This window comes from Anas acuta, chromosome 22 (genome assembly GCF_963932015.1).
Source record: "Anas acuta chromosome 22, bAnaAcu1.1, whole genome shotgun sequence".
Taxonomy (NCBI): Eukaryota; Metazoa; Chordata; class Aves; order Anseriformes; family Anatidae; genus Anas; species Anas acuta.
In genome coordinates, this window is record NC_089000.1 from 3545221 (window position 1) to 3572925 (window position 27705).

A 27705-nucleotide genomic window follows, 5' to 3' on the forward strand; every position below is an offset into this window, starting at 1 on the left:
ATCAAGGTCCTATAATAGTTTTGCATGATCCTTGTCATCTCACTGAGCCGTTCTGCATTTCGGATGCTGGTTAGAATTTTGCTGTGTTATTCTCTATCTCAAAAATGAACGATGGGCCTCTGTCTCCTTTAAAGACTGTGAGATCTCTGACAGACGGCAGAACAGCCTGTGAACTGAACACAGGATTTGACAGAGATGTTTGTTTTTGCTTATCTTTACCACTAGGTTATCCCTCAGCTCATTGCAAGAATTGACACACCTCGACCACTAGTAGGACGTCTCATTCATCAGCTCCTCACAGATATTGGGCGGTACCATCCCCAGGTAAGCTTTGGCTTAGAGGATGAATTTCATTAGACTCATAGCCAATGAAGGCTTTTTCTGTATGTTCTATTTCATTGAGTCTAGATACCTGCAGTGGAAGTCGCAGCAGGTGAGAATTGGGGCTGTTGCAGTTCTGAGGGACTATTTCACCTCATCCCTCCTCAAATAAAAATGGAAATAATAGGTAGATGTGCCATGCAGCAGGGCAACTTCTCTCCTTCTAATAGAAAATTGGATAGCACAGATCACCTTCTTAAATCTAATCTAATTAAGTGACTATTAAGAGGCTGCTCCAGAGATGATTTATCTGAATTCTTCCCACGGTGTGGAAAATCACAAAATGCTAAAGGCAGTCTTCTGTTCTTCCTGTTTAATACAGGCTCTTAAAGTCATTCTGCTATTCAGAACATTAGTCTTCTGAGCTTTTCAGGTTGGAAGATGTCAAACAGCAAGTTTCTACCATCTCTCTCAACAAGCAAGATTACTTTCTCTTGTCTGCCCCTAAGACTGCTATTAATGTTTTGCTAATCTTTCCATTTATGAATCTCTTCTGTATGGTTCTAAAACGCTATTGGTTTGTATCTCTTGTAGGCTTTGATCTATCCTTTGACTGTGGCCTCTAAATCCACAACCACCGCTCGCCACAATGCTGCAAATAAGATCTTGAAAAACATGTGTGAGCACAGTAACACTCTGGTACAGCAGGCAATGATGGTGAGTGCTTAGTGTACAGTGAGATGTATTGTGTTTCAGATTCAACAACCCAGAAATGATTGTTCAATGTTCATTTTGTTCAAGTAGAGGCTTTGTTTTGTTGTTGTTTTTTTTTCTTAATTTGGAAGTACTTATAGTATTAATATAAATTAATGAGAATAATTTAATATAAAAAGAACCTTAACATTCAGACACTGAGATCTTCTGTCTCCTTACAAATAGAGATGGAATAGATGAAGAATCATTGTTTCACAGAAAGATATTTTTACTTAATGAAAAGTGGAAACAAAAGAAGCATAGCATGGAAAGAGTGATTTAATTCAATTGCTAAAACTTTATATGAATAAGTGAAAAGTAATGCTTTCAGACCGTGTTATACAAATATATACAAAATATCAAAGGCAACAAATACAGTGAGAAAAGCCTGATCAACTTCTTGGACGGAGAGAAACAGCAGAATTGTGGGAGTATTTGTAGCTCCCTCTAGCTGACAACAACAATTATTTCATAACCGCTAGAAAAGAAAGTAGTTTTTCATTAAGTTAGCATGCATTCATAGTGATTTTTTTTGACTATTTAATCTTTTTTTCTGTCTCAAAACAGGTGAGTGAAGAGCTAATCCGAGTAGCTATCCTATGGCATGAGATGTGGCATGAAGGGTTGGAAGAAGCATCTCGCCTATACTTTGGAGAAAGGAATGTCAAGGGAATGTTTGAGGTGCTGGAACCACTTCATGCAATGATGGAGCGTGGGCCTCAGACTTTAAAAGAGACATCCTTCAATCAGGTATTAGCAAATAAACTTCTGTTTGCCCTCAAAATTAGGTGGGACAACCACCTGCCCCAGAAGAATTCCAAGAACCACTGCAATCTAATAGAAAGAGGAAGACTGTTGAGCCTGATTATGTTAGCTGCAGATTTCATAACTTTTGCTTGTTTCTGGATCTGTATGATTTTGGGTGACTATTGTATTACATGGGAACAGCAACACAGATATTTAGTCAAATATATTTGGAGTCTTAGGTCAGCTGGGTGTCTGAGGTTTGGAAAATATAACTGCTTTGCAGTTGACTCTTCTAACTCCAGCCTGCTTTGCTTTGTGATAACCTCTAACATGGATGGTAGACTTGACCTCTCTCAAGTAGGCAAAAGGAATTCATTTGAGCTTGTGAGTCTGCTGTTAAAGGGTGATTCTATTCAGTTGCCTCCTATTGTGATGTGCATTTGTAAGTAACTTTGCCTCATAAACTCAGCACCTGTCTTAGATCTGGGAATCTCAGGATCTTTAATTCCAACATGCTATAAAAATGCGGGGTCAAGTATTTGTAATGCAATTTGAAAATAGGCTGTGATGCTCTGTGTTGGTATTAACTGGTATCCACCTGTTCCACTGTAGTCTGTACAAATGTTTTTCTTGTTTTTCACCTCCTCTCTAGGCCTATGGCAGAGATCTAATGGAAGCTCAGGAATGGTGCAGGAAGTACATGAAATCAGGAAACGTCAAGGACCTAACCCAGGCTTGGGACCTCTATTACCACGTGTTCAGGCGTATCTCAAAGCAGCTGCCTCAGGTGAGCAGAGAGGTTTAGTTCAGTTGTGGGTCTTACAGTGCGAATTGTCAATACAGATCTGTTTCATGTTTACTGGTTATTCAAAACATTCAGTATTCTGGGAACAACTGCATGTGATTTGCCCAGAAGCTGCATAAACAGCAAACTTGCAGCTTACAGAGCACTTCCTGCAAGCAACAGAAGTATTGACAGCTGACTCTGAACTGTTCTAGGCCCTTTGCCAGCATGAACTCTTCAGATGTTTAAATGAGTTTTAACTGAAATGCTTAGGGGGATTATATTTCATTTGTTTTTGGTAGCTCACTTCTTTGGAACTACAGTATGTGTCTCCAAAACTCTTAATGTGCCGGGATCTGGAATTGGCAGTGCCAGGAACGTATGACCCCAACCAGCCCATCATCCGCATCCAGTCCATTGCACCCTCACTGCAGGTCATCACTTCCAAGCAGCGGCCCAGGAAACTAACATTAATGGGTAAGAGGTAGCAGTTTTTTTCCTTATTATTCTGGTATTTAAACAGTTGTTGCTTTTAGATTGTACTGTGTGTGTGTATGTATGTGTGTGTATATATACATATATACATACATATATAAAGTAAAACTTCTCCAACTTTTCCATTGATGCGTTTCTTAGTAGTCTGGTCAGTCTGACTGCCAAATTTCTCAGTTGTTGGGTGCACTTCTGTTTACTCTTCTATGTTTGTTCAGCAATGATAAACTTTTGCCTATTAATTCTTTTGCAGGAAGCAATGGGCATGAGTTTGTATTCCTTCTGAAAGGTCATGAAGACCTTCGCCAAGATGAAAGAGTGATGCAGCTTTTCGGGTTGGTCAACACTCTGCTAGCAAATGACCCAACTTCTCTTCGTAAAAACCTCAGGTATGTGTTAGGATGGTCACTGAACGTGTTTATGAACAAGTGACATCCAGCAAACGTACAGTTCCAAAGGAACCTTTGGCACAACCAGATGGTTTGTGATGAAATGGAAAACCTTGTAAATAAGGTGATTTGAGCACAGGAGAGAGTGCACATTTGTAGAAGTCAAATTTGGAAGAAATGTATCTTGAGGGAGTTTGTTTTCTTTAATTCAAGTTGCATCTTGTGAATTGTTGTTGTCTTTAAGAGAACCCCTATTTCAAGATAGCTTGAGGTCTGCCTTAGGGATCCTGAGAGCAGTCTTTCTGACAAGGATTTTTTTTTATTATAGTCACTAAATAGCTTGGTGAATAGTCACTGGTTGCAATTCTGTACACTGTCTTTCAACCATAAACATATCAAACCTCGTGTGCAAATTATAGGTCATTGTGGGTGACATAATATGTACCTTCTGAAAGCAGTCTTTCAGAGAAAACCATATAAGCCTTCCAAATGGATGTTCCAGGTCTGTTTGGAAAAAAATAACAGCATGTAGAAATGTAGCAACTGGTAACATACAACAATTTGAGCTCTGATTCTTCATTTTTTCCTATAGCATCCAGAGATATGCTGTTATTCCACTGTCAACAAATTCAGGCTTGATAGGTTGGGTTCCCCACTGTGACACGCTGCATGCCCTCATCCGAGACTACAGAGAGAAGAAAAAGATCCTGCTCAACATTGAACATCGCATCATGCTGAGGGTAAGGGGTGAAGCTAGCAGATTTTTTGGTACATCCTTTTAGGACCCCGGTGTCTAAGTGCATAATAATGGTGCACGATTTTCATATTTTACCTGTATTCTGATTTGTTGTTGGTACCAGTAATAAATGCAAGAATATCAGATAAGAGTTCTAAAACACTACACAAAAAGTGACATTGGCCATAAATGCAACTGTTTCTCCTTTTCTGTTTTAGCAGTGACCACAAGTTGTTACCATCTGGTGACTAAAATGTGTTCGGAGTTTTGCATGAGTATGATATGCCTTTATAGGAGGTGCCGTGGTGCTGGCATTTACAAACATTGTGACTAAGGAACAGGGCCAAAATTAGACAGATTGGAGAAACAGAACATTACTAGAAAGGTTGAAATTGTTTGCCAAAAAGGAAAGAGTGTGCCAGCCCAGAAGGCACATTTGGGAAGTATTTTTCGAAACATTTACCTCACTAGTATTTTAATTAAGTATGGCTATGGACTATTTTGTGGATGCTAAATCGCTCATTGTCCCATTTCAAATGAATTCTTCACTGTTGGGTAGTCATACTATGTTTTTTGAAAACATACTGGTCAGTCTACAAATAATTTTTTATCGAGTTTATCTTGAAATTATTTGTGTATTATAAAGATTTTTTTCAGTTACTGAATGTCACTTCTTAATTACAGATGGCTCCAGATTATGACCACCTCACATTGATGCAGAAAGTAGAAGTATTTGAACATGCTGTCAATAACACAGCTGGAGATGACCTAGCCAAACTGCTGTGGTTGAAAAGTCCAAGCTCAGAGGTTAGTTCAGCACATGTATTGGCTTGTGTTTGGCAATCAGCATTATAAGAAATTACCTTCTCTGCAGAATGTGGGAGAGGTGGGTGTATTTACACATCACAAACTCCAGATGAATCACTGCAGAATGTGTGTCCCCTGACAAGAAGCCTTATAGGGCCCAGATCACAATGACTGCCAGAGTGCGGTCGAAAGCACAAGACTGGAGAATGAAGTTTCATATGCTGTGTATGGGGAGAAATAAGCAGGAGCCTTGGGATATATTATCGTAATGGCTTAGACATCTAATTCAAGGCCACAGTATGTTTGAACCCCATCAAGTTACAAAGTGTATTGAAACCTAAATATATCACAGTTTAGCTTTGTGCAAAATGCAGTGGTTAATGTATGAGTTTAAAATACAAGCTGAAACACAACGTGCATGACTGGCTTTTTCTATTTTGTCTCCACTTGTAGGTGTGGTTTGACAGAAGAACAAACTACACTCGTTCACTAGCTGTGATGTCAATGGTTGGGTACATTTTGGGCCTCGGGGACAGGTGAGTGTAATTGCAAAGGCTTCTTTTAAATAAAAGTAAAGGCTGCGTAGGCTTCTCAATTTGTTCCTTGGATCTGTTCTTATGATAACATCTTTCAGTGTGGATATTGCTGATATGTTGTAATGACACCATCTTTCAAGACTTAATTGTGCTGACATTATTTCCAACACTACAGACCGTGCTGTAGGGTTTTTGTGTCTTGAGTACAGATAAGAGTTTTGTTTTTTTCCTGTTCTGAGAAGAATACGTGCAGGACTATATCAGGAGCCACAAGTTCTAGTTTTGGCCTTATCTGTCAGTTATAGAATGGGAAATCATTCTCCATCCTTCCTATAAAATGGAAATAGTGTTGAGTCTTGCCACCAATCTTTGTGCTTTTCTGTGGTTCATGCATATGACATTGCTTTTTTTTGTGATAGCTGTTATGACTGCATATATACACTCAGATTTCTGAGGAGGAAAGACGTGCTATGATCAAGCATCTGTTCTTATTCTCTGAAGTAACAAAAAGAAATTCAAGAAGTATTTAGTGGCAGAGGTCTTCTGATTTCCCCCTCCAAATGGGTTCAATACACTACTTATTTTGCAGCCTGTTTTGCTTGATGGGCACTTATTCTGTGAAGCAGGAACCTCCAGTGCCGTGTGTGCTCACAGCAGCTGTCATAGACACATGAATTCCCCAATAAATACTCCTCAAAGGCTGCTCTAGACTGAAAACAAATGAGAGTTGATGTTGGCTTTGAATATTACTTAAGATGATGGTTTTTTTCTGATCTGCAGTGCAGATGTTTTCTGGATGGAAGTATGCACTTTAAACAATTTGTCAAATGGAAAAAATAAAATGAACAAATATTGGATTTAGTATGTGATTTACTGTCAAAAGGGGGATTCATAATTTCCAAAATATTTTTTAGGACAATGGAGTTTCGAATTAAGGTCTGTAGTGCAAAAACAGCTAAACCCTCAAACGTTTTCATGAATAAGTTTTATTCCTGAACTTAAAGACTTACGATGAAATTTTGAACTTAAGGACTTATATGATGAAATTCTAAACCTTTGAAAATTGGATTAAAACAAAATTGGCATAAGTCAACATGAATAACAGCATCTTTGTTTCTCTTAGTCAAGACTGATTCTCTTCTCTTCTAGTGGTATCCGGTTTGCATTACTTCACCTCTAGCATAATTCATTACATATTTCTATACTGAAAAAAATGAAAAAGCATAAAACAAGTAGAACTTACCCTAACTGAAAAATAGATGTTCATATCCAAGAGTTGTACTGATGGCTCTGGTCCAGTGGGTTGTTTATCTTCTATGGTGAGACAGTCTCTAACTCCTGAGAAGTAATTACAAAAATAATGTGATAGACGCACTGTCAGGAAGCTCTTCTGTTCACCCTGAGATTGAAGATCTCAGACAAGAAAGCTGTCACTGGCTGTTCTCATTCATGAAGATAAATATCATTTCAGACTGGAGCTGTGATTTACTCTGTTTTTTTTTTCTTAATGATCTGTCACTCTTCTTTTTCTCCTACTCCTTTATCAAAGACACCCTTCCAATCTGATGTTAGATAGGCTGAGTGGAAAGATCCTGCATATCGACTTCGGGGACTGTTTTGAGGTAAACCTTTGTATTTCAACATAAATTTCAGTAGTATTTCACATTTTCTGGTGGAACAGAAATAAATCTGTAAGCCAGGACAAACTGGCCTTGGAGAGTGGTCCTGGGCAAGCTGTTTGGCTCTTTTATGGGCTTCACTTTACCTACAGGCAAAATAAAAATAGTGGATGTTCTGTCTGAGAGGCATGTCTTGGTGATTAGCTAACCACTCCAGAACAAGTAAGGAAGTGCTAGCATCATTTTCCATAAAATTTTTGGAGCAATTTAAGCTGATGCAAGGCAGTCTGTTGCTTAACAGTAGCAACAGGGGCACATGTTTAAGCTTTCCGTGTTACCTAGTTCATTATCCAGCTTCTCTAAAGAATGCGTTCAAACTCAGAACAACGCTGGGACTTATTTTCTGTTTGTAATATAACCTTTAGGGTTGAAGCAAGAAGAAAAGCGTTTATTAATTCTTAAATATGTTCGCTGCTAATTTATTAATTCTCTATCACGTGTTTAGGTTGCAATGACAAGAGAGAAGTTCCCTGAGAAGATTCCCTTTAGGTTAACGAGGATGCTGACAAATGCTATGGAGGTATACATCCCCTCTTTAATATGAAGGGAATTATTCCTAGGGAAAATGGCACTGATTTATATAAATTTTTTTTTCTGTATTTACTGTTATGGGTTGAACCTCTGCAGTCCTGCACAAAGGAGAGGTGTTAATATTTCAGCTGCATTTTCTGTAAGTTAAAATATCTCTTGTTGACTTTACATAACGTTACTGTGGAAAGCAGCTTTTTCATTGATGGGAAAAAAAAAAAAAAAGAAAAAAAAATCAGTTTCTCAGTCCTTCCTCAGTTTCCTTATTTCAAACAGCTATGTGTGTCAACCAAATGTAGCCAATAGCATGGTACTTTACAGCGATCATCTTGATGGCAGAAGGGAGCACAGAGTATAATGAACATGTATCATGTTCTCCTAATGAACAGAGAATGGCAGAAGAGAATTTCAATTCAAAGCAGAAGCTGTTCCCTGCTCCCTGAAGAATAGGGTTGGAGTTGTATAGCAAACAAAGCAGCGTGGTTGATTCACTTCTTTCTTTTCTGAAGGTGACAGGCCTTGATGGCAATTACAGAATCACCTGTCACACAGTGATGGAAGTCCTGCGTGAACATAAGGACAGTGTCATGGCTGTGCTTGAAGCCTTCGTGTATGATCCATTATTGAACTGGAGGCTGATGGACAGTAAGTTATTCTGATAAACCACTGACAGCAAGAGACTCATCACTCTGATTCAAGTTTTATTCATACAAGAAATCCAGAGGCCTAAAACTCAGTGTCAGTTCAAGGACAGCCTGATTAAATTGTTGGTTTTCAAGTGCTATTTACTGCATATGCTTTTAGGGATTGTAGTGTAAACTTAGCATCGTGGTTAAAACCCTTTTGCCATTAAACAGATGCGGAACTTAGCAACACACAAATTTGCTGCAAAACACTCAAATTCCAGTTGATACTTTTCAACTCTTTTTTTTTTTTTTTTGCAGCAAATACAAAGGGCAATAAGCGCTCACGAACAAGAACAGACTCCTACTCAGCTAGTCAGTCAGTAGGTGAGTAAAAACGATGTTATATATCATAAATGTTTGGAGCACTTTTTGACAGTGTACAAGGCTGGGAAGATATTTTAAGTCTTCTTTCTTCTCAAAAGTAGACAAAGAGCTTATTGTCATTAGCTTTTGGACTGGAAGTGGCAAGTTCAGTACTTTGGCTCAAAGAGGAGATCCTCTTTTACAGTTAAATTAACACCCTTCTAGAGCATATAAAACTGATGTAATCCAAGGAATAATTGACATCTGGTAGTTATTTACTTAGCTAATCAATTTTAGCATGCAAAACTTGGCAAGTAGTCATCTGAGTGTTGAAGATTCATTACATTGAATCTTAGCAGTTTGCTTTTGGACTACAGAATAGTGGCAGCATTTCATATGGAGTGCTGTATGGATAAACATTTTTGATGTAGTTTTAGGTTAATTGTGTATCACTTCAAAGCATCTTTCAAGTACACTTTTGTGCAATGTACCTAAAGGTTGGATCAGGTCTTTCAGTATACTAGCAGGGGAAAAACAATGTTTGCTCCTGTGATACGTTTCTGTTAGCAATAGATATGTGTAATGTGGTTTGTCACAATCAAGTATACTATTCAAAGGATCTGATAAAACCGTTTTATTAATGTATCCAAAAGTATGTTATTTTACCTGCCTTTCAGTTTTAAGTTTGTGTTTTTGTTTTCATGTATTTATCAAAAGAAATGTTGGACAGTGTGGAACTGGGTGAGACAGCCCATAAGAAAACTGGGACCACAGTGCCTGAATCCATCCATTCCTTCAGTAAGTTTCCTTGATGTTTTCACACTGATGCAGAAATTGTTCTTAAATGTTGAAATTGCACCTTGATCCTGATATGGCCACCAGAGATAGGACACACACAGTTCCTTGTCAGCATAGATGAGGAATGTAATTACCTGTGTTCTCAATTCCAAAAAAGGTGACAGAAAATGTACTGGTATTTGGGTTTGTTAGCTCTCAGAATGGTATTTGGGAAGGGCAGATGTAACAGCAGAGGAATGTTTTTATTGTTTAGATTGTCCTAATTCTTTTTTTTTTTTTTTTAAACTTCTGTCTTGTAGTAGGAGACGGTCTAGTGAAGCCGGAAGCTCTAAATAAGAAAGCAATTCAAATTATCAACAGGGTTCGAGATAAACTCACTGGTGAGCATGTTTTTATGTTTATGTGAGATGCATGTAAAATCTGATGAGATGGATCTGTGCTACTTTTAGTGTTCATATTTTGTGTTATAGTCATACTTAGTATTCATATTTTAAACATAGATTGTTGATGGAAGTCTACTGTCCTGCTTTATAGTTGGCAGCATTCAGCTGTAAAAATTTTAGGCTTTCAAAGTTTTATGTGAAAATACTCTCCACCTGCCAATTAATGCACTTGAAGTGATTGGGGACTAGGATTCCAGCTAATGGAAAGTCAGCTGTTCTTAGAAAACACTTTTTAATCTGTTATTTGAATAAGATGGAAGGAAGAAACCACAATGTCAAAAACAGGACTCTGCCTTTAGATGTTCTCCATCTTTGGAAATATTTGTATTTTAAATACACTAAGGGAAGGGAAGTAATAGTCCCATCAGTCCTTAACTTGACACCCAAAAGCAGTTTATGTTTAGGACCTGTGACTTCCATTTATGTTTTTTCATACCTTAATTTCACAGGTCGAGACTTCTCTCATGATGAAACCCTTGATGTACCCACACAAGTAGAATTACTCATTAAGCAAGCTACTTCTCATGAGAATCTGTGCCAGTGCTACATTGGATGGTGAGTTTGTCATTTAGCTAACCTTGCAAAAACCTTCTCTGGAATGAATAACGAGTAGAGAACAGCCAACAAAAATACCACTTCTTGTGTACTTAGTGATGTGTTGGAGCCTTCTGACATGTTGCATCTGCTCTAGCAAAATTTGCAAGCTTATGACAGATATCCCATAGACAGTCCACCATAAGAAAGTAATTTATTTTTTCTTATGAGTAGTGATGGGGATTTTAGGACATTTAACTGCAATCAGCCTGAGTATTTTAAGAGTTTGAAATAAGGCTTGTGTTGGTCACTGGTGCTGATTACAGCAAAGAACCACATATTCTGAAAAAAGCATAAAATGACAGATACTTAACTAAATCATTTGAGAGAGAGTTAACATTGGACTGTGCTTAAGGAAACAGACCTTTTTAGGTTTTTTTAAGCATTAGTTTAGAAAGAAGCATGGGGATTGCTTGTCAACTTTTCCTATAATATGTCTTTAAAAAGGTACCTTGGCAATCTCAGTCCTTTTCAGTGTTGTGAAACTGTGTGCAACTCAGCATTACTGCAATATCTTTGTTTTCTTTAGGTGTCCTTTCTGGTAACAGAAGATTCCAAAGTATCCACAGCCTTTTATTCTGGAGGCTTTTGCACTCCAATTTGCTCTTCTACAGACACAAACTGAACGTTGGACTGATATACAGCCTTTGTCAAATATTTTGAAATGTAAATGTAAAGAGTTATTGTATATTAAAAGTTGGTTTAAGCCAATTTATAGCTGCTGTTGAAAAAACACAAGCTGTCTGAAACACAACACTTGATTTGGGTTTCCAGGACAGTGAAGACTGATTGTACCACAGATGTCTATGGCTCCACTTGGTCTTTGGGGAACTGGTGATCCATTGAATATAACTATATACGGGTTTTGACTCACTTTGCAATGTAACTAAGTCAGTTGGAGATTCATTACTGCCCTTATCAGTCGTATTGATGTGACTGCAGTGAGCTCAGTCCAGTTTTGCAGGAGGTTTCATTTTGTTCTGGGGCTGTGCTGGATAAGTGGAGAGGGAAGCAAAGCAGAATTTGTTTCATCCTGTTACCTTGTTTCCAAACTCGATTCTTATCCCCAAATTGGAAACTGTTTATCTGCTTATTACATTAGTGCAGGAGTCCTGTTTCAGACTAGAACAGGATTTTGGTGCAGACCTAAGAATTTAAGACCTTGAGCTGAGCAAAATCAGGTGCCTCTGTGCAGACTGCTCGGTGGCAAACTGGGTACAGGGTATAAATGAAATACCACTTGGGAGCTTCGCACAGCGTCCGGATTAAAAACCAGTATCAGGAAATGACTAGGGCAAATTAATAATCGGCATAGGAGGCAGAAGGGGGGAGAGCTGGTCATAACTTGAAACAGAAAATAATGGTTATTAAACGTGAGGGTGAAGATAAAGTTATGATTTATGAATAAAACATATTAAAAACAATGCACAAAATACAACAGAGTAGCCATGTTTAGATGCCATGTTGTATTTGAATATTTTTGTGCCAATAAATTACACCAAAACCTAGAAACAGTTGACTGTTCTTGTTTATTCCTAACAACCGTTTAGGCAAAGACGGGGAAGCAGAGGCAGATTTTCCTGAAAGAAAATACTTCCTGGAACGACAAGTTTCTGCAGCAGGTCAGGGGTTTGGATAAATTTCACTTTTGCCTGCAGCTGGAGGCAAAATTAAAGAGTGGTGGCCGTCAGCTGTGGGAAGAAACGGGACGGGAAAGGCCCCGGGGGCCGCCCCCTTCCCCCTGAGGGGCGGTGAGGGGCCCTCAGTGCCCGCCCCCCCCCTTCCCGCCAGGGGGCGCCACAGCGGAGCCCAGGCACCGCCTCCCCACTGCGCATGCGCACCCCCTACTCCCGCCTCCTCCCCGCCCGCCGGCGCTCTCGCGAGAGTTCCCGAGCGTCTCGTGGCTGTGGGGGCAAGATGGCGGCCGCCGTTAGCGGGGGGAGCGGCGGGGCGGCGGCTGGGAGCGCGGCGGCCCAGGAGGGGAGCGGCGGCCCGGCGGAGCGGTCCGGGGAGTCGGAGCCGGAGGCGAAGCGCGGGGAGGCGGTGCTGCCCGGCTTCGATGACGCCGACGCCTTCGTTAAGGTGTGGGGCGGGGGGGGAGAGGGGCGGGTGCGGTGGACTACAAGTCCCGGCGTGCCTTGCGCGGCGCGGGCCGTGGCTGCCGGGCGGTTTGCGCGTGAGGGGGCCGCGGGGCATGCTGGGGGCTGTAGTTCCCCCCTCAGGGGCTGCGGGGCTGCCCGCGGTCGGTGCCGTTAACGCACCTCAGCAGCCGTCTGCCTGCCGGCGGCTCCAACGAGCGTTATGTCCGGCCTTAAGTACCAAAATGAGCCTTGGGAGCCCGTTGTCGCTATACTTTGTCACTTTAAAGGAATTCTAGCAAGGTGCCGTGAACTTAAGAGGCGTGAAAAACCCCGAGGGTAACAGGTCTGAGGGGCAGTTGTGCCTCGGGCAGGCTCGGCGCGGTGCGTTTCGGTCAGGTAGCCCCCAGTAAAGGGAATAACCTGGGGAGGTGCTGATAATGGTGTTCTCTGGTAACGGTGTTCCTGCACAGTATGCGCTGGGCACGGTGGTGGCAGCAACAAAGGCCTCCAATGGGCTCCCCCGGCCTGGTGACGAATATGACTTCTACCGAAGCTTCCCTGGCTTCCGCGCCTACTGCGAAACACAGGGCCATCGCCTCCTCCACTGGTAAGGCTGTGTTTGAGTCTCTGTGCCGCTGACAGTAGCCTCCGATCCAGAACAGAGCGTAGCAATCCCCTTTGGAAACTCCAAGCCAGTTGGAGATAAAGGGATGTTTTCATAGAATCATAGAAACACAAGGTTGGAAAGGACCTACAAGATCACCTAGTCCAACTGTTCTCCTTTTAAGTCACTTACAAAATTTTAGCTACTCTTCTAGCAGTTCACAGTTCAGATAACAAGTTTACAGAACACTTTTCATAATGGTTTAGGCAAAGAACTATGGAATGAGCAGAGGCTGATAAAATGTACTAGGCTATCTGTTCAAAAAGTCATACGATTCCAAATAAATTTATTATAACAGTATTGTATGGGTGTTTTTTGTATCCACTGCTCACTCAACATCATATACAGGTACTGCATTTGTTCAGTTTTCCAACTTCTAAGATGTAGAAAGTTGAAACGAATTGGATGGTTTAGTGTTCATTTAAATTGCTAATACCTGTGCTGTTCTCTTGCAAGTATGAGCAGGGTGATGCAATACCATGGCTGCCGCAGCCACATGAAAGATCACAGCAAAGTAACAGAGCTGGAAGATAAATTTGATATGCTGGTTGACTCCAATGATGTCATTCTTGAAAGAGTGGTGAGCAAATTATTCCTGTATACTGTTTGTGTAAGCTATTCAGCTGTCACAGGTTTTCTCGTTACATAAATTTCAGAGGTAGCACTTCTACCTCTAAATTAGGTTTAGTGTTTCTGTAATCTGATGACTTTTCATTTTATTTAAAAAGCTTTTCTGTGTACTAGACCAGTGTTCACAGCAGCTAAAGCAGACAAGTCATGGTCCAGAGGTAGTGAAGATAATCTGTGACCTGTGAGGAGACTAAATAGAGCCTGGCATAATAACCTCATAAGCTGAGAATGGGTCTGTAAATTTTCTTTTTCTGGAATTTAGGGTATTTTACTGGATGAAGCAGCAGGAGTGAACAAAAACCAGCAGCCAGTCCTCCCTGCTGGGTTGCAGCTTCCACAGACTATTGTTTCCAGCTGGAACCGCAAGGTGAGGCCTCCGCAGTCAGTTTGCTGTGCTGTCGTAGCTTTTTGCCCTAGCATTGGTGCTACAGATTTTCTGGTGGAGTTTAGGAGTTAAATGTTTCCTCAGATTTTTTTTTCATGCATTCTTACTCCCTTCCTTTGTATAAAAACTTGATTGTGGAATCTCTGTGATTTTAGTTGCCAGTTTAGTTTAATGCACACAACAGCTTTTCTTTTACTCGTTCGTAGGAATTTTGAGTCCTGATTCAGAGAACTGTCATTCTCTTCAGAACTCTTACTGCAAAAGAGTGGCACGCTTTTGAGTTTGGCGTGTAATTTTATTCCTCCGAAAATTGGGTCAGCCTGAGTAAAATTGATTCTAGATGTTTATTAAGTTGTGTTAATTTTACTTGTGGTTTGCTTTCTTTTTAATAGGCAGGAGAATCCCACAAAAGAACCAAGTCCGAAACCTTCCGATTGCTTCATGCCAAGAACATCTCTCGACCACAGCTTAAGTTTCGGGAAAAGATTGACAATTCCAACACTCCCTTTGTACCTAAACTTTTTATCAAGCCAAATGCTTTAAAACCTTTGCCTGAAGGTAAGATGTTTCCCTTTTGTTTGGTAATCTGTTGGGAACATTTGACACAAATCTGTCTTCATAATACAGGAGAGGAATTGTTGACTGTAAAAACGAGTAACAGCAGATGTTGACCATTTAGATGAAGTAAGCTTCGTGGCTCTGTTGTTTACATATGTGCAGTGTAAGGGTCGGTCAACATATAACGCATTTTTGTTGGTATAAAGTATTTAACCTGTTCTAAACAGGTATTCTGCTGTTTCTTTTTGCCACCATTGAATGTCCATGGTGAGAGTTCCTCTGGCACCAGGAGTTGTGTTGACTGGTCTATTATGTCTGGCTGGCTTTACAGATAACTCCATCTAATTACTTAAGAGCAGCAGGTGTAGGGTTAGACCTAGATTTGGTTTGGCTGCTTTATCAAAGCTGCCTGTGAAATATCCTGTCTCGACAACTTGTCACTCTGCTGACAGTGACTCATCCGTGGTCTGCACTGATGTGGGTTGTGCTTTAGTACATGGGAGCGATTGAAAGATTTTTCTGAAGATTTTTCAATCTCCTTCCAAGCTCTCAGCAGAACCACCTTGCATCTCACTTAATGACAGCCTGATAAAACCTAGTAACTGAATTATCATTGCAGGTGCAGACAGAATTCCTGTTGGCAGCAAAAGCTGCAGGTCTAAATTACGAAGTTTTTGATAGCTTGTGATTTTAATGGGATCCTATGATGGGTGGAGGGAAGAGAGTAGTAGTAGGCAGAGAATGTTGTGTGTGGGACCCGGTCCAGTTGTTCCGTATCGGTTGTTCAGCCCTCACAAAAAGTGGACGGGAACGAAAGGAGCGCCCTGAAGACTTGGATGTACCAGCTGCTTTGGCAGACTTCATACACCAGCAGAGGACGCAGCAAACTGAGCAAGACATGTAAGAAATTAAACTGACAGCAAGGTGCTTGGAGTGCATTGATGAACATGCACTTCTATGGTCCCCTTGTGCTGATGGCATTTATGTGTGACAGTTCTGCATGTGTCTGTGTCTGTACGCCGGATTGTGTGTGATTTGCTTTAGTCAACTGCAGTTATTTTAAACCTGTCCTTAACAAGGGACAAAATTTCTACTCAATGTGGAAACTACCAGAGCTCTCAAAGTCTCTGTGCACTGGCTTCAGAAAGATGACTGAAGTTTAGTCCGTGCCTGTCTTCCTAATTTCCACAGGTTTGCTCACCCTTACCAGTATGAACTGGAGCATTTTTCTCCACCAGATGGAGTCCTCAAAAAACCAGAGCCCCAGGTTGGTGCCCACGTTAATTTACTAGCAGATGCAGGAAGTTTGCAGTTGGCCGTGCTTGACAAATTTCAGAATTGATGGTGGAGGTCAGGGGTGGGAATTGACAGAGAACATAGCGTTCCTAATAATTTGCTCTGCCAGATGTACAGGCCCATCAAGGAAACACCCTGTCATTTTATCACCACACTGGATGAGCTGGTAGAACTAAATGAAAAGCTTATGAACTGTAAAGAATTTGCCCTGGACTTAGAGGTAAGAAACTTGCTTTTTTTGTTTGTTTAAAAGTTACATGCATGCTGTTAGAGCCTAAGAGACGATTACATTCTTACTGGTTTGTAGTCTTCTCTCTATCCTGCTGTTAGCGTACTTTTACATGTATTTGCTTCATGGCCCTAATCTATCAGATATTGTCTAGGAGGCTGAATCAAACAGTGGCAATATTTTAATGGCAGTAATGGTTGCACATTTCATACTGGATTTAATCCTTTTTAAATTTTGCCCATGCTGTTTTTTGTCATGCTAGAGCCTGCAAAGAGAAAACTTGTTCATCTGATTGTCTTTTGCTTTGAAAATTCCTCTGTTAATGTTTCTTCATTTGGGGTGCTGTATTTTTTTTGTAGTATTAATTCTGTGGTGGAAGTAATAGCTCTCTTCGTATTTTTCAGCACCATTCCTACAGGAGCTTCCTGGGCTTGACATGCCTGATGCAGATTTCCACCCGAACAGAAGACTTCATTATTGACACACTGGAGTTGCGCAGTGACATGAACATTCTCAATGAGACTTTCACAGACCCTGCAATTGTGAAGGTCAGCTGCCAAATTCACCAGAATTCCTCGTGGGGTTTTTTTGTTTGAACTTTATTATCATTGAAAGCACACTTTATGCTCTGTCTTGGTCTCTTGGCTTTCATTATAATTTGTTCATGTGCCTGTTTCCTTGATGCAAGAGGGAAATTACTTACTGAGTGCACTCATTTAGCTGTCCTGCACTTAATGCTGAAGGTCAGAGAAAAAAGAAATCTGGTCCAAGACACATGAATATGAAACCACAGCACTGACAGCATAGAGAAGAAATGTTCTTCATATCATTCCCAATTTCTGTTGGTTTTCAAGGTCCTTCATGGTGCTGATTCAGATGTGGAATGGCTGCAAAAAGACTTTGGCCTGTACTTGGTGAACATGTTTGATACTCACCAAGCTGCTCGTCTTCTCAATCTTGGCAAGCACTCCTTGGACCACTTGCTGAAGCTGTATTGCAATGTGGATGCTGACAAGCAGTACCAGTTGGCTGACTGGAGGATACGGTAAGAACTGAGCCCTTAGATGTGCTGGAGCTACTTATCCTTGTCTGTATTGTGGGGCAGAAGTATATTTCTAGTTGCAAGCCCACAGCTCGAGGTTAATCTCAAAGTCAACAAGCACAGCATATACCTGGCAGTGCTTGAAGTTCTTTTGAGCATTACATTTTCCTATGTTTCTTTAGAAATTTAATTATTTGGGGTAGGTGAGGGAGTATTGGTTAATAAAAAGCTTCTGGAAGCAAGCTTCTTAGGAACAGCACTGAATCGCTGCAGTGTTATGGAGAAGTATTTGGCTTCTCAAGAGTCCCCCAAAAATGATCAGTCACCCATAGTAGATGGTGCAGCATTCAGTTAGAGCAGTGAGCCTGGCTGTGGGACACAGGTCCCAGATTTAGTTTTAGGCTCTGCAGAGAGAAAGAAGTTGTGACAAATACTGCAGCAGGTAGTTCTGAGGTCTGACTTAGCTACACAGTATCCAGCATCTGAACAAGATGTCATCTGAATAGGAGAGTGCACAGCATGTTGCTGCTGTTGCCCAACAAATCCTTCAGGAAGGAAACAGAAGAATTTCCATATTAGTTCTTAGCATGCTTCAGATGCAGTTTGCCCTAATGGGCTCTGGAAAGGGAAGAAGATGATTGTTCGGGGCAACTGAAATACATTGGTGTAATTTTGGCTCTTTTTCTAGCCCTTTGCCAGAAGAAATGATTCAGTATGCCCGTGATGACACTCACTACTTACTCTACATTTACGATAAAGTGAGGGAGGCACTGTGGGAGAGAGGGAACGAGCAGCCCACTCAGCTCCAGATTGTGTGGCAACGTAGCAGAGACATCTGCCTGAAGGTAAAGCTTCAGCTTGTTGGATTACCTGGATCAGAATACGGGCTTACTAGGGCATCAAGTCCTTTGCCTGTTTCTGCATCTGTTGCATAGACTCATTTTCAGTTGTGTCGTGTGCCTGGCCTCCCCCCACCCCATATCTGCATGTCTGAAATCAGCTGTATAAATTCACACTGTTATATGCTGTCACTTGTTTCGCTAGCCAAAATCCTTGGGTTCAGATTCCCTCTTGCTGTTTTTTGAATGCTGGCACACCTTGGCCTCCTGATGCTTTCAGGTGTACCTTTCCCTAGGGAGATGTTACATTTCCAGCTCTGCTGGACATTCCTAAAACTTCAAAGCCTTGGTGGAGTTGCATTATGAGGCAATTACATTGCATGTGTGGAAACTACCGACTCCGGGATACATTATACCTGAGTTTACTCCGTCCCCTTACATCTGCATGAGATTTTGTCCTGATGAAGCAAGGCAACTAGAAAGCACTGGTGTGGTAACAGATCATGAGCGTTTCTTTTTTTTCCCATCCAGAAATACATCAAGCCCCTCTTTTCAGATGAATCCTATCTTGAACTCTACAGGAGGCAGAAAAAGCATCTCAACACACAGCAGCTAGCAGCATTTAGGTTGCTGTTTGCATGGAGAGACAAGACGGCACGTCAGGAGGATGAGAGTACAGGGTAGGAAGTTATTTATTACAAATACTGGCTTGAATGAGTCTATCGAATTGTGCAACTGCCCCCAAGAGGGGACAATTCTCTTACGTAATGGAAATTAGTGTACTGAATCAGACAACTTTCTACATTTGGAACACGAGTCCTGTTATGATAGCACTAAATTCTTCTGGGTATCTAGATCAGCCCTGCTTAGTATCTTCTTAAATGATTTCATCTCTTCAGATGTTGTGAAATGAAGTAGGCTTGTGTATTTTGAAGGTAATTCTTCACTTACATTCACACTCTTTGTGTTGTAGATACGTGTTACCAAATCATATGTTATTGAAGATAGCAGAGGAACTGCCCAAGTAAGTTTTGCTCATCCTTGAAGAGTCTCACTTGATTTTAATACCCAGCAAGGTTTTTCCTAGTGTGTAATTACTTCTGCAGTTGGTCTCTTTCTTCCAGCTGACAATACTGCTTTTCTCTATAGCTCTTCAGTTTGCAAGACAAATAAATTGCAGTACTTCTTCAGAAGCCTCCAGAGTTCTGGGATATACATCTCTGTTTTATTAGTGGAATAAAATCACATTCCTTTGCATTGCTTTATGTCACACATTTCCCCACCCCGCCCTGAGATTCCTACAGTATTACAGAGCAAGTAAGAGTTCCCCTATAACATCTGTTTTTGTCAGTTCTTAAAAGGAGCTGAGTGGGGGCAGATCCCTTTCAACGCCTATTTTTATGCAACGTTTTCCTCAAACACTTGGCACTCATCATCTAATGTTCCATGCTTGAGAATGATAAAAATGCATCCTTAAATGCAAGTCCACTGCCAGCTTCCGTAGAGGAACGCTGAACAAGGAACAAAATGCAGATGAGGGCAGACAGACCATAAAAAAATGAGTCAGTGGAGATCTGCATTAACAGTTTCTTCTTACCTGCACAAACTGAGTAGAAAAAAAAAATTAATCTTGGAGAATGAATTCTGACAGATTAATCTAACTTGTCTTGTCCTGTCGCAGTCAGGCCTGTGGTTATATCTGGTTGCGCATCCTTTGAATGCAAATGCTTAACATCAGCCATAAATACAGCACACTGAATTTTTCTCATCTCTCTTTAGAGAACCCCAGGGCATCATTGCTTGCTGTAATCCAGTCCCACCACTAGTTCGCCAGCAGATTAATGAATTGCATCTTCTCATTCAGCAGGCCCGAGAGATGCCGCTTCTCAAGGTAGGAGTAGCTTGTATCACACAAGAGAGTCATCACTTGCTTTCCATAACCCAGGTACTACAGCTAAATGGTGACCTGTGGTGCTGAGTTGTCTGCTGAAGTTTGCTTGAACATTGAGTGTAGTGTTCTGTAGTGGAGCAGGAAGATATATGGCAGTTTTTTCTTGCCCATCTATTGTCTGATGTGTACTGGCTTAGACATTATGTAGTTCCTTGGAAAGCTAGAGCAGGACAAGAACAGGCACTACTTGAACAGGGTGCAGTTGCCTGTACAGTGCCATATCCTTACACTGCACATTTACCTGTGTGAGGAAGAAATGGACCTTGTAGAATTAGTAGGCCATGTAAATGGGTTCATAAATCTTTTTCCACTATGGCAGAGCAAAAAACAAAACAAAACAAAAAAAAAACCACTTGAATTCATTAAATAAAACCCATCATCAGCATGTAGATATCAGTACGGTCTTCTTCCTTTGATAAAACAGAACCATTTGTGAGCATGAACATGTGCTTTCTGTGTGAGGCATTTAAATATATCCATATGCAGGAAAAGAAGAAATAAATTAATTTTAGCTTGTAATAGGTATATTGAAAACATAGTGAGGAGGCTAACCTAGAAGAAATAGATCAGGTGCAGTTAACTGATTATGTTTCTCTCCCATTCTAGTCGGAGATTGCTTTGACAGTCAAGAAGAGGGCACCTCTGTCCAACCCGGAGGTAATGTTTGCATAATATTTGTTAACTGATGTCTCAAGCATTAAACTTGAATAAAAAAAAAAAAAAACCAGCAAAATTTTAACTTCTGGTAAATTCTTTGTTCTAATCTGTTTTAGCAGTTCTCTCTACTTTAGCTTAATGTTTATTTTTCTATGCTAGACTCATAACAATACCAGCTGTAAATTGGTATTTTACAAACCACCACAACAACAGCACTTAAGGCTTCATCAGCAAACACTCTAGATGCTGGGCAGTTGCATGTGTGTCAGCCTATATTGATAGATCTTTAAGAAGGGAAGTCTCAGATGAGTTTCTAAGGCTGCCTCATTTATTCTCCTCCTGCTTATGAAGTAAAGCATCTCCGCTAGCCTGTGGGTATTTCCACAGATACGCTTTTGATGCCAGGTGTAATGTGCTCTGGCAGGTGAGTTATACTAAAAATACTCAGTCTCTGAATTTCACCCTTTTATTTGAATTTTAAGTATCTCTGCAGTATCTGAAAACACATAGATTCATAGAATAGTGTACTAATGATGTTTGCAATGTGAATCTTTCTGCAGAAGCTGGAGAACACCTTATTTGGACCACATGACAGTTCCCGCATTCCTATGGATGATTTTCAGAGCAACTCTGCATTGGGTAATTAGGACTTAACCTAAAAACTGTGATAATAATGACATGATATGGCTTTGATATGGGGAAATAAGCAGCACTGAGGATACTTTCAGTGAATGTTGTTACACAAAGAGAAGTATAATATACAAGTATCTAATAAAAAAAATGTTTTTTTGTTTCTTGTTTTTTTCAATGTAGAGGCTGCACCAGTCTTGGAACACGATTCTCTCTTTTCAGACAGTGAGAGAACAATGAATATTCAGGGTGGCCAGCCAGAGTCAACATGCCTCGTTGCTACTGCCACTGTCAGCATATTCAGTGTAAGCAATGTCTGTGATACTGTCAGTGTTTTAAGTATAGGAAAACATTCTTAATAATCTGGTAAAACTGTGTAGTAGTGTTGCAAGAAATAGTAAGGTAAGATATGCATACATACTGGCAGGTACTGCCTTCCTGTCAAGCATATGGCATAACCAAGATAATTAGGTGAGGAGGTCAGCAAATTAATTAAACCTCTGCAGAAGATTACTGCCATCACTGGAGTTTCAGATAAAGTGAGAAATAACATGCCTGTAATGGCAGTAGCCAAAGCTAAAAATTATTAATGTTAATGTTTCTTCTCTCTCTCTCTCCCTTTTTTTTTTTTTTTTGTAGGAATGTGATGAAGATGATGGAAATGAGAAAGTTTTAACAACTGCACAGAAGAAAGCTCAGCGTATAATGGAGTCCTTTGAAAATCCATTTAGAATGGTAAAATTCAAACTCAAAATTGGGTAAAACCCAGTATGTATTTATAATGGTACTGATAAATCACCCTGTGTGGAGGATGCTCTGAGCTGTTTTTCCAGGTTACATGAAAGATCTTGATATAGCATCAGTTGCTGCTTTCTTACTGGAATTGAGAAATTGCCCTTTGGAAGCATACACATGTGGTTTTGTTTTCAAAACATGTTGAATTGCCTCTTAGATATGTCTTTCTAAGTCGTAAACAGACCTCTCATTTTTTTTTAATCGAGGTTGAGGTTTCTTTAATTTGCATCACATTTTCATCTCTGTGCCTGAAGTTAGTGAGCTGATTTTACTCCTCTAATAAATGAAACAAGAACAATAGAATACTTTGCTAGAGATTGGGAGTGGCAGATTATTAGGAAGTAGTATCAAAACAACTGTTTTCTGATGTATGTTTGGGGTTGGTTTGTTTGATTTTTTTGGGTTCATGGTGTGGGTTTTTTTTATGTTGATTGGTTATTTTTCCTTTAATGTTTCTTCAGCTATAGCTGTGGTAACTACAGAAAGACTCCCTTTCTGTAGAATGCTTCTTGCTTCTTAAATATGAACCCTTTGAAACATTTTAAGTAGCATTGTAGCAATGAGCTTATGAGCACTAATGTCACATGCTGTATTTAAAGAAAAATGTTTTTTTCCTTTCTACAGTACTTACCTTCAGAACAGAATCCTGCCTATGTCTCACAGTCTGCAAAGTTTGATCCATCATCAAAAATTTATGAAGTAAGCCTAATTTTAAAATTTCCTGCCAAGTACTACAAAAGAAACAAATAAGTAGACTATTTTACTTTGGGAACATTAGCAATTTTTTTTCATGGGTTCTTCTTAGAAAAAAGAACATAAGTTTTGAGAAACTTCCTGTGTTTCTGAATCAGTGGTTCATATATATATGCTATAGCATTCGTATTCTTCAAAGAACCTAGAATTGGAGACCTTCCACTCTGCAGTCCCTGTCTGTCAAAGCTACAAACTAGTACTGAAGTCTGTATCTGCCTTTGTTCTCATTGGGCTTGTTTGTAGCTCAGGAACTTTTAAAGCACATGGTTTTACTTTACATGGTGCAGCAGATCTTAATCTCTTTTACAATCCAATTTGATCTTTTGTACTTCTTAATGAAGACCAGCATGTGGTAGCAGGTTTATAAACTCCCTTTTGCTATAAAACTTCAAAGAAATGGATCCCAGGTAATTTTTTTCATCATAGATCAGCAATCGATGGAAGTTGATGAGTCAGACACAAGTACAGAAGGAGCCCAAGGAAGAAATAAAAAAGAAAGCAGCCCAGCAGTCAGGTAAAGCCATTCTTTTGCTCCTGAATGTGTTGGCTAGCATGCTTTTTCCCAATACATTTAGGTTGTTTCTCAGTCATAAGAATACCTTAGGAGATGGATTTTCTAATGGATGAGATTGCTTGACAGAGATTTCTCTAATCTTGTGCCTAATTTATTCCTGCTTTTTACAGTAATGCTTGTTTGTTTCCCTAGCTGATCGTGACCAGGCACAGAAGGCGTATAAAGAGGCTACAGAAAACATTGTGTCTGTTCGTCAGCAAGCTATGGTATGTCACTGAATTCCATACTTCCAGCCTTTGCCTTTTTTTAATCTTCTTAATGTAGTTCAGAATGAAACCCCAAGCTCCCTGTTACTCTGAAATATTCCCTGAGTTGAAAGCAGCTGATTTCAGGTGACCCGAATGACTGCCTTGATTGGCAGGCTGTCTGTGGTTCAGCCCTATGTATAGCAGCAGGCCCCTAGCAGCTGTGCTGTGCAAATCTTTGCATCCCTCTATGTCTTCAGAAGGGAATGCGTTCCACTGCTGCACCTCACTGCTCCTTCCTTGCCCAGGTTCCTCAAGATCTGCCTGTGCATTGACACCAGATCTCAGCCTCTAGTATCCTGTGAAATGACAACTTGGCTTTTTGCCTGAAAAGCCCCTGCTCTGAGGACAGGGGAGGAGCAGTTCAGGCCCAAAGAAGAACACTGCTTTCTTCCTACACTGTTACTGCCATAGACAGTCCCCAGTTGTCACTGGAGCCCGGGTCCACTGACAGTTCACTTGCATGCTGATGTTCATGCCTTCACAGAGATGTTTCATTCTCCTGAACTTGTCCTTGTTTTCATTCCACGGGTTGCTTTCACAGCAGGAACAGGCTAATAAGAAGAGGGAGAGGGTCATCAGTGAAACGGGAACAGAATTGCCAAAACAAGAGAAGAAAAGGCCAAAAGCCTCCCAGCAACCAGAGGAGCTGGAAGCACCGAAGCAGTTTACCCCCTTTGATTACAGCAAGTCCAACTTCAAAGTGTTTGCGGGTAAGATCTGGATCTCTTGCTAGAGTGCTGCAGGCTGTGGAAAATGTTGCGAGCTGAGCCCTGAGAAGGCTGTATGTGAACACGGATGCCAAGGCAGTACAAACTTCCAGTTCACTTACAGTGGGAAAATATTGAAAGAAATTTACCTGGGGAATCAACAGTTTAGCATTCTTTTTCTGGTTTGGAAACAAAAATCCTGAAACAGTTGGCTGAGGGGATTGTGGATTCACTGCTTGCTTCTCTGCTCTGTAGAGAAAAGTCATTGGTTTAATTGGACCCAAGGAATTAGGAGGCAAAGGAGATTTGACTCCTTTGTAATAAGCGTTCATTCAGAGGCTTCTTACACCCTTCAGAATCTGTTCTGGATTTTAGCATGGGAGACTGCAGTGAGATCTCATCAGAGAAAGACTGTGGATTGTACTGTTCTTTCTGGAAATGTTTAGTGATAGTTCCTCTCCTCTTTCCCATAGGAAGCAGCAAATCGAAGCAGTCGGCGCAGTTTGATCCTGCTAAACAAGCTTACACAGGCAAGGTACAGACATGTCATGAAAGAAGAAACGGAAATGTTGATGATATTGTGTACCCAGGTGGGGAGTCATTGGGAAAGGTAGCGGACTTTCTCAGGATCTGCGGAATGCTCTCTAACAGCACTTTGTACTGAGGTGCAGTTTCCAATCACAAATTCTTGTGTTATAGCCTGTTCCCATTCAGGAAGAGCTTTCTTAGGGCCCCACAGACTCTTCCATTATTTCTCCCTTTTATACACTGTTCACAGCTGTACCCCCAGCATGACAGGCACACTGCTTAGACCACAGCACTCCTCCACAAATTCCCAATACCAAATTGAAGGCACTCTCTAAAATCTCAAAGTCACTCCAGTCACCCCAGGCCTTGGCAGGTCCAGGTGTTGCCTGCATTTTCCACCAAGTGTTTTTTTTGTTTGTTTGTTTTTTGTAAATTAATTAATTGCTAATTAACAACACGACCTTCTGATTGAAGAGAAGAACAGACAACTATGAACTTAGGGAAACAAATCTACTTGCCTGTGACCAGCACAGGGCAGTTCTTGTCCCCTCCTCCCCCCACAGGTCACTCTGGCAGACCTGGGTTACTATATCCTGTGTAGCACTCACATATGGAGCATTTGGGTGCTGATGCGTGATGTCAGTGGGCATTCAAGCATGAAGCAATAGGTGCCCATCTGTCAACTCATTGGGTGCTCAGGTGTTCGTTACGTTCTGAAGCTCATTTCTTGCATTTCAGCCTCTTTCCTGTACCTTCTGCCTTGTGTATTTAATCAAAAGGCAAATGGTACCAGGAAGCCTCTTAGACATTCATTAAAAACATTTTTTAGAAGCAAAACAGGTTTATGCCTGATAGTGTGTAAAATACGGTTTCCTGCAGTCTCTTTGCTGTGTCAGTTTAAACTTGTTTCAGAGAAGGGGGATGAGGAGGAACAACTGAACAGTGAATTTGGGAGGTTTTAGACCTGTATGGATTGCTCTGTATAGATGGGTAAACGAATACTGTGACTCACGTGTCATTGGTTAAACCAGCAAAACAGCATTTATTCAGGTGCATTCAGTGCAAGTGCATGAAGTCCTAAAACAAAGCTCAGAGTGTAAACAAGCAGTGTTCCTTGAAGTAGGAGGGACCTAACAGGACACGTATCACGTTGATTATACTGTATTTGGCAGCTACCTCACTGTGTTGTTTGTTTTTTTTTCCACACAGAAATTTGCTGGAGCTAACAAACTCCAACAGTCAGCTGGAAACCGAAGCATGTCCTACCTGGCAGGGAAGGCTGACAGGTGTGTCATCAGCCTCCTCTCATCATGCGTGGAGCATTTTTACTCCTGTGCTCCAGAGCCATGGGCAAAACGTAGCTATTGTCCTCTGCTGCTGTGGGAGCTTAAGCACATTTTATGGGAAGCGGTTGCATAACACTTACTTATGTTATTTTCGCAGCTTGACGTCAGTTTAAAGGAAAAAAGAAAAGGCTTAGTCAGGATTAATGCAAATAAAGGACAATTCTGGGTGGAAGGTTTGAAATACTGATCTAAAAGTTTGTGTTAATAGATGTGGGAGTCGCTTTCTTTGGCCACAAAGATAGGCAGAGGTGGGGAGAACATTTGTCTAGCTTGGGAAGACAAATAACAGTACTGCCAAATATGAATGTTCTCGTTCTGAATATACTTACTGTCTAGCTTCCTGGGCTTGATTCTTGTGAATTATTTAGCCAAAAAAGAGCAATGCTATGTAAGGGCAGCCTTAGAAGCAGAAAGGTCCTGCACCATGACCCTTTCTCAAAAGAATCATTGAAAGTTATTGTAGATTTTTTAATCTTGAGTGAATGTAAAGCAAGAGTTAAGTCTTCTGTAACTCTCTTTTGTAGGGGTTCCAGACACCACTGGCCGAAGAGATAGTCCTTGTTACGAGACCTGTGGGAGTTGCTGCTGAACAAAACAATAGTCATAAGTACTGTCACCATGGAAAGGCAAATATTGGTCACTGAGCAGTTTTTGTACAGAAATCTTTTTAGCCCATTAAAATCCTTTTTTTCCTAAAGGATAAACATCTCAACTGGTTTGGCTTTTATTATCTTCACATTGTTTTTTCTAATTATACTCACAATGTTGCGTTGTTTCTAATTTTGAAAGTTTATCCTGTGTCCTCAAATACAGCTAGGCTAAACTTGTCAATTGTTTGAAGTTCAGAACCAGCACGTCAGTGGAGTATGGAGGAATCCCTTGGCATCTCTAAAGCCAGCACAAAAATAATTGAGAGATTCAGTAGATGTGACTCAAACCCCAGCAGTCCAGAGGAAGAAATAAAGCCAGGCTCTTTTATGTTAGACTCTGCTTACAAATTGAACGACACAGCTCATCTTTTACAAGACAAGGTAATATCAAAAAGAGTGTATTTTCCTGTCAGTATTTGTATTTTTAAGCAAAGATTTTAAGAAGAGGGAAAGTGCTCAGCTGCTTTTTGGATCAGACACGGTAGTTACTTTTTCACCATAATGGTGTAGACAGAAAGCAGTGCCTTTAGGTAGAAAAAGTAATGA

The 27705-nt window shown here is 40.6% G+C and overlaps 2 protein-coding genes across 6 annotated transcripts in view; both read left to right on the forward strand.

Moving 5' to 3' along the window:
* The window catches only part of MTOR (mechanistic target of rapamycin kinase), a 65294-nt gene extending 53186 nt beyond the window's left edge, over positions 1-12108 (forward strand). For all 5 annotated transcript variants that reach the window (XM_068658785.1, XM_068658787.1, XM_068658788.1 and 2 more), the window contains 17 exons: positions 226-324; positions 916-1038; positions 1642-1824; positions 2474-2608; positions 2908-3082; positions 3351-3486; positions 4079-4226; positions 4907-5029; positions 5483-5565; positions 7115-7187; positions 7690-7764; positions 8282-8417; positions 8717-8782; positions 9479-9559; positions 9859-9939; positions 10452-10557; positions 11126-12108. In XM_068658785.1, the coding sequence (XP_068514886.1) occupies positions 226-324; positions 916-1038; positions 1642-1824; positions 2474-2608; positions 2908-3082; positions 3351-3486; positions 4079-4226; positions 4907-5029; positions 5483-5565; positions 7115-7187; positions 7690-7764; positions 8282-8417; positions 8717-8782; positions 9479-9559; positions 9859-9939; positions 10452-10557; positions 11126-11141 (1839 nt within the window). In that variant the 3' untranslated portion in view covers positions 11142-12108. The remainder of the gene's footprint in view (positions 1-225; positions 325-915; positions 1039-1641; positions 1825-2473; positions 2609-2907; positions 3083-3350; positions 3487-4078; positions 4227-4906; positions 5030-5482; positions 5566-7114; positions 7188-7689; positions 7765-8281; positions 8418-8716; positions 8783-9478; positions 9560-9858; positions 9940-10451; positions 10558-11125) is intronic.
* Positions 12109-12476: 368 nt separating this feature from the next.
* On the forward strand, positions 12477-27221 carry EXOSC10 (exosome component 10). Its single transcript, XM_068658790.1, has 25 exons — positions 12477-12678; positions 13148-13284; positions 13798-13921; positions 14234-14338; positions 14749-14914; positions 15703-15814; positions 16106-16181; positions 16320-16430; positions 16844-16987; positions 17294-17484; positions 18170-18326; positions 18852-19000; positions 19294-19344; positions 20100-20211; positions 20878-20928; positions 21489-21567; positions 21742-21863; positions 22198-22293; positions 22978-23052; positions 23533-23620; positions 23813-23886; positions 24470-24638; positions 25109-25170; positions 26373-26449; positions 27034-27221. Exons 1-25 carry the CDS (start codon positions 12514-12516, stop codon positions 27062-27064), a joined length of 2724 nt encoding a protein of 907 aa, XP_068514891.1. The 5' UTR covers positions 12477-12513; the 3' UTR covers positions 27065-27221.
* Positions 27222-27705: the final 484 nt, after the last annotated feature.

Excerpts from the sequence above, each read along its gene's own strand:
- EXOSC10 (XM_068658790.1), top strand. The coding sequence starts at position 12,514 with ATGGCGGCCGCCGTTAGCGGGGGGAGCGGCGGGGCGGCGGCTGGGAGC. Across the intron at positions 18,327-18,851 it reads GCAGAGACATCTGCCTGAAG|AAATACATCAAGCCCCTCTT; the intron begins GTAAAGCTTCAG and ends TTTCCCATCCAG. Across the intron at positions 23,053-23,532 it reads CATCATCAAAAATTTATGAA|ATCAGCAATCGATGGAAGTT; the intron begins GTAAGCCTAATT and ends TTTTCATCATAG.